Raw genomic sequence first — 18801 nt, 5'->3', positions numbered from 1 at the left:
TCCCCCCTTTTCCACTTTGAACAGAGAGCCGACATCCCTCATAATTTAAGTACTAAGCATCACAAAGAAACAGGGAGGGGAGGATCATACTGAATACTAACCAACACTATTAAAAAAAGATTTAATTATCAGAACATAAATCTAATTGCGCTCAAATGAGCTGGCACCTTATTTAGTGGGTTTTTAGTGGGGAGTGCAGTCCCCCCGTGAGAACGCAGTGATTTGAACATTTCAGTACATATATTTCTGTATGTACGAGGAGCCAATACAATGAAAAAAAAGAAAGAACTGACTGATTCAGACACAAGGCGTGACTCACTGACTACACAGGCTACGTATTAGCTCGACGAAGCTACTAACCGACCGACCGACCGACCGACGCGGTGACTGACTGGGTGCGCCATGAAAACAGAGCAGGCTGTATCAGCTGACAAACTCAGAGTCATACCTATGAATTATTAACCGGATTCGCAGGTGGCTACGTTCATCTGGAAATAAGAGCAAGGAGCAGCACAGCCCAAGTGGGTGAGTGAGGATGGAGAATTAGTCATGAGCTCTTTTACCGGAGAGCCCGGTCAGACAGCTGAGCTGACATCATCCCCTTTTGTAACTACCTCCCCTCCCTCCCCCGTTGAGGGCAGTGGGGTGATTGATAGACACCAGACACTGTTTGCCCAGTCAAGTGTACACATGATGGATGGTGGGGCAACAGAAGGAGGGGGAAATGGCTGATGATGTGCAAGCTAGGATAGAACCTTGGAGTATACTAGTCTATCTGCAGCTAGCACACTTTGAAAAAAAACCTTGACTTCTTAGCGTTACAACTTCTGGTCTCAAAACGTAAGCAAGTGTCTACTGAGGTCCAGCAGGCGTGTGCGTTATATCTTACCCCAGAATGCAAGTCCTTCAGTGTGTGTGTGAGGATGATGTTGAAGACGCCGTGCGATCGACTGCTCTCCTCATTCATGTTGGTAGCGGCGACAGTACGAGACTTATTCCCCTCTGACATCAGAGACTCGATGTCCTGGCAGAGCGACAGAAATCAAACATGAAGAAATGGAACAATAGAAATTTGTATTTTTCTTTAGTCTGTGGAATAATCTTTTTGAAGAGTGAGGAATATATACAGTACATGTGTACGGTTCAATGCCTGACTATGCAAATAGCGACCGCTTCAAATGACGTTCAGTTTTAGTCTGGAAAAAAGCCCAATATAATTTTCCTATCACGAGCCTCTCTGCCTGAGCAGAATGCTGCTTGTGAGTAGCTCGGTTACAAATCCTCAAAGTTAGACTGAATGCAAGTAGGACGCGCTGCTGACATCTGTGCCTGCTGGACACCAACACTGTGGCAGCCCGGAGTCAACAGAGCAGTACACCTGAATTAGTGTGTCATAAAAAAAATAATAACCTTTAAAAAATAAAAAAAAAACGTATATAATTGTTACCTTGTAGCAGGCCACCGCGAGTCGAGACAGGCCGTCTACGTAGGGACCCAAAACTTTATGTTCCCTCACCTTTAGAGTTTGTCTTCCCCTGGAAAAAGAAAAAACGGTTTAAAACAAGGACAACCATCGTGGTCAATCCTGGTAAACTAATATTAATTCTGATGCATCATGGAGGGGGCGGGGGGGGGGGGGGGGGGGGGGGGTCAATAGAGGATCAGCCAGTCCTGGCCCCCATTACAGCGTCCACCAGTTCAGTGGGACTTGGTCAGCAGCCTTACGATGCTCCAGGCATCACAACTTCATCATTCCCTGCTCTGCGGTAAAAGCCCATATGGCTGTCAGATGGTCTGCTTCTCTTTGACCCCTCTCACTGAGGTTACAGGTCACATTGTGGGAGGAGGTCTATGGTCGCGCTGTCTGGGTCAGCAGACACAGGCCCGTGCTCCTGATTTACTGCTAACCTGCTGGAGATGAACCACCAACTTAATCCAGTTTTACTATCTGACTGGAGGCTAAAATGGCATCCAACTTACCAGAGAAGGACCCCGTTTACTTATTTCTTAAGGTTGATGCCCCAGTTTGTGACCAAAAGCTAAAAATACCACCTTAGATACGGAGCATCTGGAGAGAAAGACAATGATCACCTCCTTTTAATAAAAGGGGTTAGAGGATGAAGTTGAGATCATACCCTTTGGGGTCGAGCAGATCTCGGACCTTCTCGTTGTAGATCTCCATGTAGGACACCTCAACGGTGAAGCTCTCCTCCTCCCGCTGTTCCTTCTGGGTTCGTTCAAACAAAGCGCTGCACAGCCGTGGAATCAGACCCGGCTGGTCCCCCGAACCCATCATGGTGTACGACTTCCCCGAACCTGTTAAAGACCCACAGCGTCGACAGGTCATTGGAGGTGGGAGAAAGGGAGCAGATGGCAAACTCCAGGAAACGCAGTGAAGTTAGTCATGCAATTTCCACGAGTCACTAAATATTCCACAACACGTGTCTGCTACACCAGGTACAAGTACAGCGTTTCCCCTACGTTTACAGGTGGGGTGGGGGGTGCGTACGCGACATCGCAACATTTTCCAACGCACGCTCTCTGTTTGTGCTCTGTCTGGTTTGTGCCTAATATAATGGTAGGGCCAACACTGAAGTATGCAATATCAGGATTCCCAGCAAAACTGCTGTGGCGTAAATTATACCTTTACAATGTTAATTACGTTCAGTATTTAGTATTCATTTAAAATGTTCCCGCTTATTTTATTGTATTCCTTGTAGTAAAAAATGCATAGATTTAAGTGTGTTTATCACTGAGGTCAAAGTTGTACTGGACTGACTTTAACATTTGTGTTCATACATACATTAAATGAGCGGAATAAGCCGCTTTAAACAACTTTAAATGAAGTACAGTTACACAACTCTGAGCTCAATGCTAAAATATAAAGTTGAATTAAAACCTTTTCCATTTTCAAAAGCCTGGAACATTATAGCCGTAGTGCACAGCGTCGGTAATGGAGTAACTCGTTCTGGCGTTGTGTAGACACACGACTGTTGTTTATCTGTCTGATGCCCGTCTGATCATGTCAACGAGTAGATATCTACACGACCGAGGGGTGTTTCAACACTTTCATGCCACTACAATCCTGCTTTTGGTTGAAAACTGCTTACGACATTTGGTTTATGGTTCCTACCAAAGAGAAAAAAGGCTGTCCAACCTTTCCTGCTGGGACACCTCCACGCAGACACTCCTCTCTTAATCACTATACAAAAAGCCTGAGGGCGCTATGCTAATGAGGCTAAATAACGTTGTTGATCCAGCGTGCCATTGGGGTTATTTAATGGCCTCCAACATGAAATAGAATCACGTCATACCGGCAAACAGAAGAGCGAGTCTTTATGGTTCATTACCAGTTTGTCCATAGGCAAAGATACAGGCATTGTAGCCCTGGAAGGCGTTGTTGAGAAGACTTTCCCCAAGGCACTGGAAGACCACCTCTTGACCTGGACACACACACACACACACACACACACACACACACACACACACACACACACACACACACACACACACACACACACACACACACACACACACACACACACACACACACACAACATTGTATACACTATTTCACAGTAAATACTGAATCTTTCTGAAACCATCATCATTTTTTTTTTTTTTTAATTCTATTTCTTATTAGGAAAATGTTAGAGCTTTTAATACAGTGTGAACTGGATCATTTCAGGAACTGACCAGCAAATCTCTCCTTGTCAGTCTCATCCATCGACCAGAAACAGTAATCGTAGGCGAAGACCTGGGATCAGAAACATGTAGCAGCATGAGACTCAAACGTCTCAAAACGGTGGACGGCTGTAACCAAGACTGGATCCAAAATAAAAACGTATTTCACCTTTGACTTGCCATGCAGTTTTTGAAATAATGTCTCTCTCTCACTCTCATATATATATATGAAAGCTAAATTTAATTAGCTTTCAGAAACAAATTTAAATGACTTTTTACGCTGACACTGTGTAACAAAGACTTCTTAACAGGTCATGTGGTTTATGGCTCGTGGTTAGAACACAATGTATTGGAATCAGCTATAATAGTGCCTGTGCATGTTTGTGTGTGCGTTACCTTGGCCTGATTCCTTTTGACGTCCGGCGGGGGCAAGGTCCACGCAGCATGGGGAGAGAAAGGAAGATGACATTCAGTGCACATGTTACAGCCATTCATTAGGGTTTTCACACTGCAGGAGTTGACCCTGGGACACCTTGCCCCCCTGTAAGGCACACATTGTGAACTCGGTTTCACGTAAACGCTGATGGGCAGTGTCAATAGTCCAGCCCTACCAGCCCAAAAACATGCAGCGTTGTTTACTTGGCAGCTTGTAGCCCTGTATTCAGCCGATCTCACAGTGATGAGCCTAACCCTGCAAACCCAAAGCTCACCCTGCTGCGGGGCAGCGACTGCATGCCAACACCAGACCCAGAATAGAAATTATTTATCAACGTTGGGTTTTTCTTTTTTTTTTTTAGACAAAGAGAGGGGGTCAGAAAGAGCAATAAAGACACGGGTGAGCAGAGACAGAATGAAAGACAAAGGGCCGAGATGGAGCCTCCGGCCTCAGACTCAGTCACTCCAGCACGCATCTGATCCCTAATCGTGTGCGTGTGCAGCTTGTTTATGACTCGTTTGCTTGCCGCATGTCAAAACAACTACTATTTGCTGAGATTTGCTACGGTTGTACTTCTGTGGTTGTTAGAGTAGGAACAGCATTCATGTGTAAGGGCTTGACATAGAAAATATAATGAATTATTGTGGGAATGTCTCCATGTGTGTGGAGAGGGGTTGGCAGTAGGTGAACAGGGAAAACAACTTGGATGTATAACCCCCCCCTCCCAAAAAAAACAAAAACATTTACAGCCTACAGCCATCTCGTCAGCAAACATGAAAATAATTCACCCAAGGCATAATTGATCTTAAGAAGTAAAAACAATAAAAACACAAAGTTGGAGGGGGTTACTGAAGAATATGCCAGCGGTAAACCACAGGATTGGTCCATTATTATACCAACTCCCGCGCATCTGGGACGTGGCAGCAACATTTATTACCATGACATCGTTTCTGCATCCAAAACGCATCCAGACGTTGTCATTTCATTCTGCTTATTCTGCATCTGCTTCCAAATATGAGGTTTCTTTCAACCTACATCATGTTCTACCGAACTCGTGGCTGAATTATCACTTGGTGGGCGAGTCAATCAAAAGGCCTCCTGCCACAAGACAACATCAGACCCAGCGATCCCTGAGGGAACAGTATCCTTAACAACAACAACAGGGGTCTTTTCTTTCCTTTTGCTGTGGACTCCCTCATTGCAGAGGACTCCATCTCATCTCCCTTCTCCTCCATCTGTCAAGCTGTCGGTCAGAGAGCCGCGCTAATTCACCAGACGAGGACAGAGGTAAGTGCCTACTCGGGGTTCACCCACCCACACACTTCCACACAAGTCTCAGATCAGCTCTCCTGCAGACACACACACTCTCGCAGACCCGTTTTCTTTTACCCATGAGCATTCTTTATAAAACGCCACAGCGGCATAAAACCGGCAAGCAATTTGGACCGTCCTACATGCCGACCGTCCCCCCCACGGTCATATCTCCTCACACTTCAGGGCTGAAATCACCGTGGCAGGTTTTGACGTGCGTCGTGATGACAGCTGTCGCGGGCGCTTCAGAGGCAAGAGGGGTCGCCCGTGAACAAAGCTAAACCCCCCCCCACTCTTGACCAATGAGACGGGAGAATGAAGCAGTCAGGAGAGCCCTTAGCCCGCCTCACTCGGTCCTCAAACACTTCCATTCGTCCCTCCTCCCTCCTGCCTGCTCCTCAGCTCTGATCACCGTCATTTAAAAAATAACTTCATGCATGGTTGCCCCACCCCCCCCCCCAATGCCCCTCTCCACTTTCTCTACTGTCTTTACATTCATCTTCTCCTTCCTTTGTGCCCTTCTCTGGACTGTACCATCCTCTTGGCTGTGTGGGGAGGAATAGAGGATGGAAAGCAGGCTGAAGGTAGCCAGAGGGGGAGGGTGTCGGGGAGGAAAGAGACTGGGCCCGAGACCGGAATGTTAAGCCGAAGCAGAAGCAGAACCGGCGTAACGCGGCGCTCACTGACGGCAGAGGACATCAGGACATGTAACAGGCCAACGCCACGGATCAGCACACACTGAACAACGTTGGCCGGCTCCCCCACACGCTGTGAAAACGACTCCATCCTCCCACAGACGCACACTGAATGCGAAGTGGACGCTGCGGCGCTTTACAAACGGGTGTAGAAAGCGCAGGGTTCTTTTGGGAAATAGTGAAATATAAATCCTTGGTAAAGAGGGCCAACGTAAATATGTGGTGTGTGTAGCCGCTGGCTTGAGGCAGATTTGTTGCATTCTTGATGTCAACTCAATGTTTTATGCTCCCTACAGCAAATTCATAGTGTTCCGGCAGTGAGAATATCTCACACGATGAAAATCAGTACTACGGTCTGCTTCTACTCTTACTTCTCTTTGCCCACCGGCATCAAGAAACCTTCAAACGAATCCGGTAGAACATTATAAGCTCTACTGTAAAACTGAAAGGTTGACATTTATTTTCGTGCACATGGATTAATAATTACAACATTGATTGGGACAACTCCACCGCCATGGCAAGTGGAGCATGCAAAGACCATTTAAGGAAAATCTGCATACGCGGCTCCAACGCTGCTGTCCAACTGTGCGTGGTAGAAAAAGGCTCTCTATGTAGAGACTATGGGAGCCTTCACACAGATTCTAAAGATGAACACTTTGTCTCCTCCATCCCCCTGGAGCTACTGTGAAGCTAAACAATATTTGCTTCCTCTTTAGACGAATGCAGTCTATGCTCATTATGGCGATGCATTTATGAGAGAGCTCGATATCCAGCGGGCTGCTCCTCGGATTGTCTGAGCAACGCAAAGATGTTTGCACTCTGACGCTGGCGTTACCAACGGCACATGAACGCAGCTTGCACTGTTCAAAGCTACGCGGCTAAATGCTTGCTATACTTTTGTATTCACTTCTACTAAATTGATTTTAGTAAACTCCGTAGCACTGACTGTCTAAAGCCTTTACCTAACCTGGTCTGAAGCCGCATAGCAAATGAGCGAGCGTGGTGCGTAAAGGAATGACACACTCTTTCCTTAATTTCTAACTGTGTCATTATGTTTGTGGGCTGGTACAGACTCATGCCGCCCACGGTTGGTTCAGGCTGGACACTGCAACTACACAGCCTCGCATCAAAATATCACACCTTTCTAATGAAAGTAACAAATATATCGTAGACACGCCACATCCTAAAAGCACGTTTGCAAACACACACACAAAATCATTCGAAGGCACGCGGCAGCAAAGCCGGTTTTGTGTATCGCCTTGGAAACAAAGCCACCTTGTGTTACATCGCCGATATCCGACAGGAGACAGATCGTTGTCGGATTGTATCAGCATCGAGCTTCACCGATCCGACGCGAGCAGCCTCGGGTCGTCATGCAAACGGCGCTGTATGACATCACACCCGCGAGGGAGCTTAGCGCTCGGCTTATCAAGCCGACCGGTAAAGTGTGTTCTGGCCCGGAGGAGGCTGCAAAGCGATTCAGGGCGAGCAGGTGCAGAGGCGAACGCCAGACAAAATAAAACGAGGGTCACATGTAATGAAAGATTTTCGGCACAAAAAGAAAGAAAGAAATAAAAAATGGGAAAGGCCCTTTTAATAAGGAAGTATTAAAAAATAGCCTGTGGATTTTTTGAAGGAACACAACAGAATGAAACTTCCGTCCCAACCAGAAAGTTGGTTCAGTTTCTCTCTTAAAACCTTTGTGGAAGTGAGAGTTTCAATCGGTTAGGTAGTTTTGTAGCACAACTCATTAACAATCCAATTTATTCGGACCAATTAATTATTGCAATTCACTGCTTGCTTCTCGTCTCGCAGCTCCAGCTTCAATGTAATGTGGCAGCGTGTGATAAGAGAAAGGCACGGAGCAATCCAGTATACCCACTACTTCCAATGATGGGTGGTCTATTCTGTTCCGTGCCCGAGTGGACCAGACGGACAACTCGAAGAATAGTGAGAGAATAGGTGGTGAGCGTGTTGACCCCAAGACACCAGAAACATGACGTAGACACAACATACTGAGTTCATGTTGAGTTCTACCTCAATAATACACGTCCAAGCGGTCTTCTCCTACACTTTATATCCGTTGACCCCTGTATAAGATTACGTGAGGCAATTAGGAAATAACCATAGTCCATCCCGAGCAAACACTGGTCCACAAGAAGTTCTGTCTGTTGAATTAGTCCTCAACAGGCAGTTTTTTCGCACCTTATTGGGTCATTTTCCCAATGGGTCTTAAATGTCAGGTTCAAGCTATATTGATTTAACTACTGGGAATTATTGTGTCTCACTCACCAGATGCACCACAGCAAAAACACTCCCACCTACAAAAGAATGTTCGACTTCACAGCTGTCGTGAACTATTTAAAGAAAATAAGATGAACCTAAAATATCTTTTTTTCTACCCATACAGGAATGGAAAACTATTTCTGAGTCAGAGAGACTTTCATCTATATTTAAAACGGCTCACATCACTGAGCCGCTGCTGATGATAATGTTAAAATGATAAAATATGTCACAGGTAACAGCACCAGGGGAGATGATTAGCAGGGAGGTAGAATAGTATCACAACAGACAGAGCGGACCTGAAAACAGCCCTGTGTTAAAATAAAACAATAAGGGGTGTGTTGGTACTGGTGCTGCTTGGTGGTAAACAAAGAGCATCCTGGTTACATCGATAGCCAAGCAAACAATGCTCCCGCAGCATCCGGACTTTACTCGACGTGTCCACTCAAGTCTTTCTCAGCAATTTACAACTTGAAAGGCGGAGGAAAATATAATCCTCCAATTTAACCAGTACGGAGGCGCGAAATGAAAAACAAACTAATTGAAACCAACATCTGCGCACTGATGGCAGCCGTCCGTCAGTCCATCCTCCTCCCGCTGCTTCCTCGCTCCTTTGTCAGCGAGACACAGAGAAACTACAGCCCTGCTCTTGTTTAGTCCTCCATAAAAGTCATCGCAGAAGGTTTATGGTCGACAGATGCTTGAGTAAATTAGGTGATTTCTTTTACTTCTTCTTTTCCCCTTTAACCCCTCTTCCATCGTCTGCGCACTCAAGGAAGGGGCTTCACGGTCACCGGCGGCGGCCTGGAGTTAACCTCTCCCGTGTTGCCACGGAAACGGGAGAGCTGAGAAAAAAAAAAAAAGGGGAGGAAGCCAGGCGGTGGGAGTTACGACCCAGCGGAGAGAGCAGAGAGAGGAGCGGACTGGAGTGGGTCTTTTCATGTATAATCGTCTCCGTCTCTATGCCGTTGTCTCTCTTCCAGGCAGAGGCTCTGACACACGGCGACACACATACAGACACACACACGCCGCCGCTGCTGCTGCTGCTGTCTGCTCCTACAGCCTTATTCACAACTTCTGATCCGGCAGTCTGCAGTCTGCTCCACTAGCAACAATGAGATCTTTCTTCCCACACAGCAGGCTTCCTCCAAGATGGCGGGCTGGTCGCAGAGCAAAAGGCCAGCAGGCCGATTCTGAGCCGTTACATAATCTAATAAACAGCTGGGATTCCTATAGCCCTTTCACTACAGATGTGGTGATTGACGTCACATTTTGCCCCCCCCGCTGCTGGAACTGCCGCGGCACACCAATAACACGCAGACACGCATTTGCGTTTGACCCGGGTGGAAAACAAATTCACGCGTCTGTCTCAGAGACACTCAACACTCCAAGTACATTGTTAGCATTACCCACGAAGCAGCAGCTGGATAACCGGATGGGAACGGGAGTGAAAGCCAAGCGAGGGAAACAGATGATCCCAGTTGAAAGACACCTGCCCCGAAGGAGGCCCAACAGCTGGTTAGACAGCTTCCTGCCAGAGGCTACATCGTGAGGACAAAGGAACATTCCAAAATCGCCTTTTTGAAAGTAGCAAATTGAGAAAAAAAAAAGATAGAACATTTCCAAGGCAATGCATATCTCTCTGAGCACAGGAGGGAATGTAGCACAGCTGTGAGTGTACCTACGGTCTGGGTGAGGGAAAAGAAGGGGGGCTCGTGTCTCATAAGATACAGTTACAAGACTGAGAGGACTTGCTGTATTGACAATAAAAAAAAAAAAGTACCCGGTTTGTGTTTTCAGATTTGACTGAAGTGTGACTGACAAAGCGAATACAAATGCAAATTGAAGCAACTGGACGATAAGTGCTTTTGACTTACTTTTTTTTCAGAATGCCTGCAGTTTATATATATATATATTATATAAATTGTACACCCCACTGGTCATGGAAAATAGTACTGGGAGAATTGAAGATGACACAAAAGGATCAGGTGCCAGGTGACACTTATATATACTTAAGTATATTTTTAATTCACTGGCTGGTGTAATTAGATACAACTGAAGAGAATAAATTGTTGCCGGGGCAATAGACTGCGGTCAAACTTACCTGGAGTCTCCTTTGCCCAGGTTAGCTCCGCCCGGATGGAGGATTGTCTGGTTCTTCGCCATCTCCACGATACATTTAGTGTTTAAATCCTTTTCTGTGGATTAGAAGACACGCAGTCACCAAACCTCAAAAAGAACACCTTTCTGCTGTTATCCTCGACCATTTGTAACATTTGAATGCAATATCAGAGATGGAGGATACAAGTTATATATATACACACACACGAGGAGCTCCCATGCTGACCCTGACCTGAGTGCATCATGATGTCACGCTTGCCTTTCACAACTCATCATACAGAGTGGTCCTAATGCTCCGTCCCTTGAGGTATTTCTATAATGTTGCACATCGACGCGACTTTAACAAAGGTCTCCACTCCCCCCCGACAAAGGCAAAGGATGCATTAGCGCGTAAATATTTTTTTTGACAAGTTTCAAAAATAGATAACTCGTACGTTCCCCTGAATAAAGCACGGCAGTGTGTTCTTTTTATTCTTAGCTGAGTCGGCTTGCAGTGGAAGCAACCAGGAGAAGAGCTGGAAAATCACATGAATTGCACTGGAAATTCTCGAGGCTGGTGAGTCTCTCCATTCATCCGTCTTACCAATGAGTTCCAATGATGCTGTCCAAAGAAAGCCAGCGTGTCCCAGGGATCCAGTTTTTGGTACAACCGGTGAAGCATTTTAAACTATTTTTATTATTTTATATATTTCCAAATGGCATTTGACAGGTACTCGCAGGACAGAATATTTTACTAGTAGTAGAATACTTGTCTTCACTGCTGGTAAATGTTTTTTAGTTGTTAACTTGCTGTACTTTATCACTGAAATAAAAATGTCTTTAGGATTATGCCCATTTGCTTTTTAAGAAAACGCATTGAGCGCCGCAAACGCCGGTCGAGAGGTGCACAAAGTTGTGGAGGAAAATACGGGACAAATGTGTCCGCGATGAAAAGCAGCAGTCTCGATGCACGGGGCAATAAAGTCTATGGTAAATAAATAAACAAACCAACGACTTACACAAACAAAGACGTGACTCTCTAGGTCGTCTTCGACAAAAACACGTTACTCCACCTGTTGTTCTGGAGGTGAATTGCTCTGCAACACACGCAAGACTTTTAGAACCATGAATTGAAACGAGTGCGTCGACGCAGACGCATGCGCCAGCCTTTACATGTAATAAATAATATTATTTAAGGCTCCCATGTAAACAAGGATCTGTCCCTTAGTTTAAAGTGCACCACAATATTACCCATCGCCATTCGGTCCAGTAACAACGGCAAGATTTCTAAGACACAACAATGATTTAGATGTGTCAGGACAGACAAAACGCTCTTTGGTTTCAATTCCTTTCTTCCGCAGGAACCGCCTTAGGCAGCGTTACACTGCGGCTACGGGATTTATGCCTCCAGCGGCTTTTGTCAGATCAGGGCCTGCCTGCTCGGAGGCAGGGATGAGTTTGCACAGCAGAGTGAATTAGTCAGCAGTGGAGCATGTGCCATTTTGCTCTTGATAATGGATTGGTGTGAGTTTTCCAACAGTCAGCGAACCATCCCGGGTTGATTACAGCATACAATTTCAAATGAACCCTTCCTGAGGGTGCGATGACTTCATCAGGGCGTCCGCTTATGGATTTTGCCCTACCTGCAGACCTGTTCCTGCAAAGAGTGTTTTCAACTGCTGTGCAGATGGTCGGCAGGCTGCACGTGTTTTGCATGCCACATTGCCCTCATGTTTTTCCTAACAAACACAGAAATTTCCCTTTTATCTGGCTGCAAGTCTCTTCACTAATTTGGTACTTGTTCTAAAAGTGGCCGCTCATGTACACTGCTCTCACTTCCCAAAATCCATACCGCCTCCCTGAGATGCAGAGGGAGATCCCGAGCTGAGGGAGAAGCTGGCTGTGTGTGTGCAAACCAGGCACGTTGGGGATGGAAGCTAAACACTGCTGTTCCTGGCAGCAACACGGGGGTAGAGCCATGGAAACTTAACTCAAACGGTCAGAGGACCTGAATAACACACCGATTCTTCCTCTGTCAAGGATACTACGGAGCCAAAAGAAAAAGAAAAAAAAAGGGGGTGAGCCAACAGAGACCAAGTGGCAAAAAGGCCGACTGAAACAGAGAGGCTGAACTTCCTCCCTCCCTCTGTTGCCTACATTACCCATGAGCGCCTACTGCTGCGGCTTTGCTTCACGCTAACCAGAGGGGAAAGTTTGATGCAATGTGATGAGGATAAATGTACCCATTGTCATCTGCCTCGCCCTGCTCCATATGACCAGCAGCTCCAACTTTCCACTTCTCTGTGGTCTTCCTACCGGTGCTGAAGTTCTGGCACAGCACGCACACCCCCCACCCACCCCCTCTTTACCGACATCGAAGGGAAGCGGGTTGGCCGCGGCGTTGCCGTTGCTACGCCTGGGGTTGCTTCGTTCTTCGAAGGCCACAGCCATGGGAACGTGGAGCATTACGCAACGTTAGCAAATATTCATTCAGACTAACTCCCTTCCTGTCTTTGTCCAGCTCGGCTGTTAAACCACCTCCCCACCCCCCCACCTGGGATACACATGGACAGTGCCCTCCAGGTTAAAGAGGACGGAATTTGTTTACACTGTACAGGCAATAAGCCTTGCGTGTTTGATATCAAGCGCCAGGGGAGACATACAGCTAATGGGAACGCAGGTCACATGACTTAAAAACTTCTGGGCTGCACCAGGAGACTTTATTTGAACACTGGAACGAAAGGGAACGCAAAAAACAAGGTGGTGCGTCAATTCAACCGTACCTGATCTGGAGCTGGATTACACCAGAGCAAACCTGAGACCTGTCCATCTCGGCCTCACCAGCAACGCATGCTACTCTACATGGGTTCTTCGCGTCCCCAAAACAAAGGCCCAACCTTGCAATGTTATGATCTCTGAAATAACAACAGAGACCTGACTGCTGGCTTTGCTCTATTAGAGCTCACGGTAGATCCCTGCTTATGGGAACAGTTTGGCGATCAACTGCCTAGGACTTGTGACCGAATTCCCCAGCTCACGGAGGAGAGAGAGAGAGAGAGAGAGTGAGAGTGAAGGGGCGAGAGAGATAGACCGGTTTCATTCTGCCAGCTGTCAGTCAACCGCTCTGCCTCAGCAGCTCTTCTCCTCCTTCTACTACTTGAAACACACGGTCTCCAAAGGCAAAGAAACACATATTGCCCATCGACAGTGAAAAAAGAAGCCATCCGTCCTTAAGTGTGTGCTGTTTTTAGAATTTACAATATAATTGACCAGATCTTTGCGACACCCTTGAGCCTTTGTTTCCCAAAGGCTTTTCTAAAATTAGGGATGAGGATGTCAGAACAGATATATGTAGCGGCACTGGGATAACTGGTGGACTGAAGATACCCGCATGTTTGCAAAATGTTAGTGAGGGAGCGATGACAGGAGCAGGAGAAGAGCCTCTGTTCACATCAATAAGTCACTGAGCCACTTCATGTGTAGCAAAAGATACTAAGAAGAGTTTGTTGCAGTAAGTGACAAATTAAATATTTTAAATCCATCAGCCTTTTGTTTTTTGTCTGCAGGAGCTCATTTCACTAATGGTTGGGTGAGCTCTGACTGGCATCCCATTGCCAGGAAATGAAGCAGGGGAGGAACTTAAAGGCAAACCGCTCTCGTTTTTATTGTGAAATGCAGCTTGTTTACAGTTAACCTGCGGCTGTTAATGCAAGCACTTAAACCCCAGATTGCATGTGTGCAACAATGTCCACCTGATTCCGCTGCATTCCTATAAACGACCTGACATTTAAATGCCTTACAAAAAAACCTGTGTCCATCATGGCAACCGGAAATTCAGACAATGAAGACCGTCGCAGCATCCACGCAGGGCATTGAATCGAGAGTCGGCGTGACAATAACAAATCCAAAGAGCGATGTCCCCTCACCTCTCCTGTTCATGGGCCGTACTCGGACAGCCACCTTGACGTTGGCGTCGTCCAGGCTGGACTCCCCCATGCTGGCTCCTTACCCGGGCGCCGATCGGCTACACAAGCATCCGAACGCCGGGGAAGAAGGTCGCGCTAGCCGGACTGTCAGCCAGCTAGCTCCGCTCGGCCGGGCTCCATAGAACAACCATGTCCACGGGGGTGGGTCAAAAAAATAGAAACAACTAAAAAAGCCTGGACAAAATCCCGCAGGAAGCCAGACACCCGCCGCTGCTGCTGCCGCCTTATGGTCCTCGTCTTCGGCTCATATTCCGGGTTAATTTAGATCCACGGAGGCGCGGACGCTGGAAGGGAAGGAGAAATGTGGATTTAACCCGATGTCAAAGCAGCCGGTGAAGGTGACCGAACAAACACATGCGATCTGCAAGGGAAGACGAAAAAAAAAAAACGGGCTAGCCAGCTAATTTCCCAGGCAAACTGAAGGGAAGTAGCGGCAGGGAAAGGAAGAAAGTTTTGGCCACATCGCTAACATTTGACGGCATAACATCCCCAGAAACAACCCCGCCTTCGAGCTACACACCTTGGTGGATTCATCCCGGAGGTGACGCCGCTAACCTACTCGTATAACGGAGAGAAGATCACTAGAGAAACGCCTGGCGATGATCTACTTCTTCCCAATGGAATCCACTATGAACTCCCTTTGTGTCGAGCTGGAGGCCGCGAGCAGCATCCGCCTTTCCGCCAAGCGGTTACCCCTTCACATTAAAAGCGCGTCGGTTATACGTCTGGCAGAAGTAGACATTTTTTTACACAATATAGTTGTAAATTTTAGATGAGCTGTGTAGCTTTATAACGTTGGATAAAACCCACGTTTAGCTAGTCCTGAGACACAAGCTATGTTTGTTCGTGAAACTAAAACAAATAACTAAAATTGGTCCAATTCTGGTCACACTTTCCACAGTTGTATGGTTTGAAAACTACCGTTCGACTGGCAATACAGTTTAACTTAAATCATTTCATATTATAAAAAATGATTTAATCGGAAATACAAATAGTCAATAGCGATGGTAGAGGTTGGCAAAAAAACGTTAATGTAACCTCTCCAACCAACAACATTTTTTTTAACATTGGAAACACCGTTTCATCAGCCATAAATTGGCTTAATCTTGTACTTAGGTCGACACGGTAAGCACGTTACATGCCTCCATTCCCACGTCAGTGGTTATTTGCATCCAGTTTCCACGTTAGCGAACACACACCAGCCGGTGACCGTTAACGTCAAGTTAGCGAGCAGCGAAACGCGCCGCTCAGTTTTCGGTACGTCAAACGGTCACTGGCCATTTGTCGGGCTCCCCGGGATAAACGGACCAGATAACAGGCTATAAGTCCCTTCTTTAAGGGTGAAATACGGGGCTAAAAACTCGCCTCTTACCAGACGCGTTGACCCCAGTCAGTCACGCGACACTTCCGCTGTCCTCCGTCAAAGCAAACACGTGAAAAGGTTACACTTCCGGCAGCGGTTTACACAATAAAAGACCCTCGAGTTTAGTGACGTCACATCATATTACAGTTTCATTCCGTGGCATCCTGTCAGTGAAGCTTAGTTTAATTGTATTCTGCTTACCTCAAGTGGACAATAAAAACACGTGCATGCACATGTAATATAGCAAATGGCTAATGTCATCATTTACAGCACATCAAAACAAAAGACTGAAATAACTCAAAATGTTAATCAGAGTATTAGTCAAAGTTGCTGCTATATAAAGCAATTCGTTTTGACATTATGAATGCCATCATATGTCATCGTTTAAAATAAACATACAAAAACTGTCATACCATATTAACTGCTGTCAAGTCAGCTAGTAAAAGATTATAATCGATTTGATCGATTTGTGTATACATTATCTTTTTCAAAATGTACATAATAAATCTATGTTGATGCTTATTTCCTCACAATAGACAAGTTCCTTATATATTATAATATTTCTGTGTATTTTACAGCCTGAATGTAAAATTAGACCAAAACCCACACATTTACCAGTTACTAAACCATTTTAAAAATCTGTATTATTTTAGAGTAGACTGTTATCTTGAAAAACAAGTACCGGAAGTATGACACATCCTTCAACAAAACAAAGGATTCTTATCAATTTCACTTCCCACTGAGATTTAACTCAATAAGACTGTGAGGTTGCTGACCCCTGCTGGGAACATTTGGTACCATGTGACAATACTAGAAAAAAGCACAGGGAGGCACTACCTCGCCTAAGATTAAGCATTATGTTTTGAGCGATTTAATCAAGATGTTTGCTTGTTACTCAGTAACTAGAAATACGAATATAGTCGATGGCCCCTTGACCTGCAGTTTATCCATGTCATCTGCGTCCACTGTGAATGTAAGGAAATGTGTTCATGTTAAGCCAGATGGAGGTGGTCATATTAAGCTTGAAATATGAGGGAAAGGGTGACAAAGGGCTCAGCTACACTGGATTCTGGATTTTTTTTAAAAAGAAGGAAAAGGAAAAAAGGAATTAGTAAAGTGCTGTCCCATTCACATCTACAGTACACCCTCTCAGACCTACACTCAACCACCTCCCAGGTGACTTCAGTTCAGCCTCTGAGGGTTCAGGGCTTAAGGTTTAGGGGAGACAATTGTTTGGAAAAAAAAAACCCAACCCCCCCATACTTTTCTTAAAATATGATGATATGCCTGCTGGTGGGACTAATGATGAACGATTCCAGGTCATCACTTTTTTTACTCCCACTCCACTATCTCCGGGAACACAAGTGATCTGTAATTATTGGACAGTTTGGACATAGGAAGGAGCGTGTGTGTCTAGCTCACGTCGTCACGTTGCTGTGAGCGTAGGCGGAGGGCAGAAACACGGAGACACAGATTGGTACCCTGCCTCTTTTTCCAGGAACCACACACGCACCAGAGTCTGCTGTCAGCGTTGATGTACTGCGGAGCTTCACAAGTATGGTTATAGTAAAAAGTGCATCGGTCAGCTGCCGTGTTTCCTCTGGCGGTTGAGATTTAGGAAATGAAAGTTGTAGAAAAGCGAATGCATTTGAAAATAGAACATGCAGTCTGCTCTTGAATCACTGTTTAAAACATCTGCGTATTTGGAACCCAAAAGGTTCCGATAAAGCAAAGAGGTGTTGGACAAACTTAAATAATGTTTTGTCCAAGTCACAGTAATTCAAGCAATATTATTTTAGACGCTGTAGAGTTTGTGACCTTGTGTCCTCTAAACAGATATCCTGCTCAAGCATATTTGTCTTCTGGGTAAACGAATAGTCAAGGTGATTTGAGCATTAATATGCAGATAATCTCACGTCTGTGTCCATGGTGTGCATCCTGTTTGTGATGCCTTTGTGTGTGTCATCTAAAACCTTTTAATTTCAGACCCAGAGCCATATTTTTGAGAAGCTTTAATGCATGACTTATGTACAAGTTTCAACCCTGCTCCTACATTGCAAGTATTTTTAATAAATGTCACGTTTAGTGATACTACACTAGTGTCGAGTAAGATTTTCCCAATGAGATAATCTCGTCTGACTGTTTCAGCAGTGAAACTGTAGGTGCTGCAGTCTTGTGTGACTATAATCTAACAATATTTTATTTATGCCCTAAAAATGAGATCCACATAGAAGAACATATCATGATGCACAAAATCTTAACCGGAAAGTGTTTTGAATAAATCCTTCCGTTGTTCCATGTAAATTTGGGATATTATGCACGCAGGCGTGTGGACATGTTTGTTTTCCATCATGAATGCGTGATTTCAAGTTTTTATAATTTTGATGCTAAAATGCGATTGATGCTAAAATGCCCGTTTTATTCATTCAAAATGAAATTGATATTACATTCCTGCATGCAAAAAAATGAGAGGGCTTTGAAAACGTTCTGAAGCTATCCACCCGACCTCACATTAAAATCCAACCAGCCCACACACAGCGCAGCACAGCAGCGATAGAACCGCAGTGAAGCTCTATGCGTGACTCCCAGGGGGCTCCGTTGATTACGTAGGTCTATTCTGCAAAACGAATTACAAAGTTATATCTCCGTAAAAGAAATGTATACTATCAGGCCAGGTTCATCAAAATATTCTTCAGATTTGGGATATCGAAGAGATTCCTTATTGTAATATTATCACCATTAAGACTTTGTGAGGAGAAAAATTGAAAGCGAATACTTTCAGGCCAGGAGCGATTTTTGAAGAATCTTAGATTAAAAAAACAGAAGATAGATTAATAAGTAATTACGTTTTAAAACAAATGACATCAAATAAAACATAGTTGGGGATGAAGACAAATAATCTGCATTTTCCGGCCTTTTCTTTGACCAATGTATTCCCAGTGT

The 18801-nt window shown here is 45.3% G+C and overlaps 1 protein-coding gene across 5 annotated transcripts in view; it reads right to left on the bottom strand.

Moving 5' to 3' along the window:
- Positions 1 to 15943, bottom strand: part of kif13ba (kinesin family member 13Ba) — a 33742-nt gene extending 17799 nt beyond the window's left edge. For 4 of the 5 annotated variants that reach the window (XM_078084885.1, XM_078084888.1, XM_078084887.1 and 1 more), the window contains exons 1-9: positions 15016 to 15189; positions 14436 to 14779; positions 10514 to 10607; positions 4081 to 4093; positions 3697 to 3757; positions 3351 to 3443; positions 2136 to 2316; positions 1448 to 1535; positions 890 to 1024 (exon numbers count right to left, since the gene is read on the bottom strand). In XM_078084885.1, coding sequence (XP_077941011.1) covers positions 890 to 1024; positions 1448 to 1535; positions 2136 to 2316; positions 3351 to 3443; positions 3697 to 3757; positions 4081 to 4093; positions 10514 to 10607; positions 14436 to 14505 — 735 coding nt within the window. In that variant the 5' untranslated portion in view covers positions 14506 to 14779; positions 15016 to 15189. Of the gene's footprint in view, positions 1 to 889; positions 1025 to 1447; positions 1536 to 2135; positions 2317 to 3350; positions 3444 to 3696; positions 3758 to 4080; positions 4094 to 10513; positions 10608 to 14435; positions 14780 to 15015; positions 15190 to 15867 lie in introns of those variants that run through there. The other variant, XM_078084886.1, reaches the window with a different exon arrangement.
- Positions 15944 to 18801: the final 2858 nt, after the last annotated feature.

Source organism: Gasterosteus aculeatus, chromosome 12, assembly GCF_964276395.1.
Source record: "Gasterosteus aculeatus chromosome 12, fGasAcu3.hap1.1, whole genome shotgun sequence".
Lineage (NCBI taxonomy): Eukaryota > Metazoa > Chordata > Actinopteri > Perciformes > Gasterosteidae > Gasterosteus > Gasterosteus aculeatus.
The sequence above is the reverse complement of the archived record's forward strand: the minus strand, read 5'-3'. Positions and strand labels throughout refer to the sequence as shown.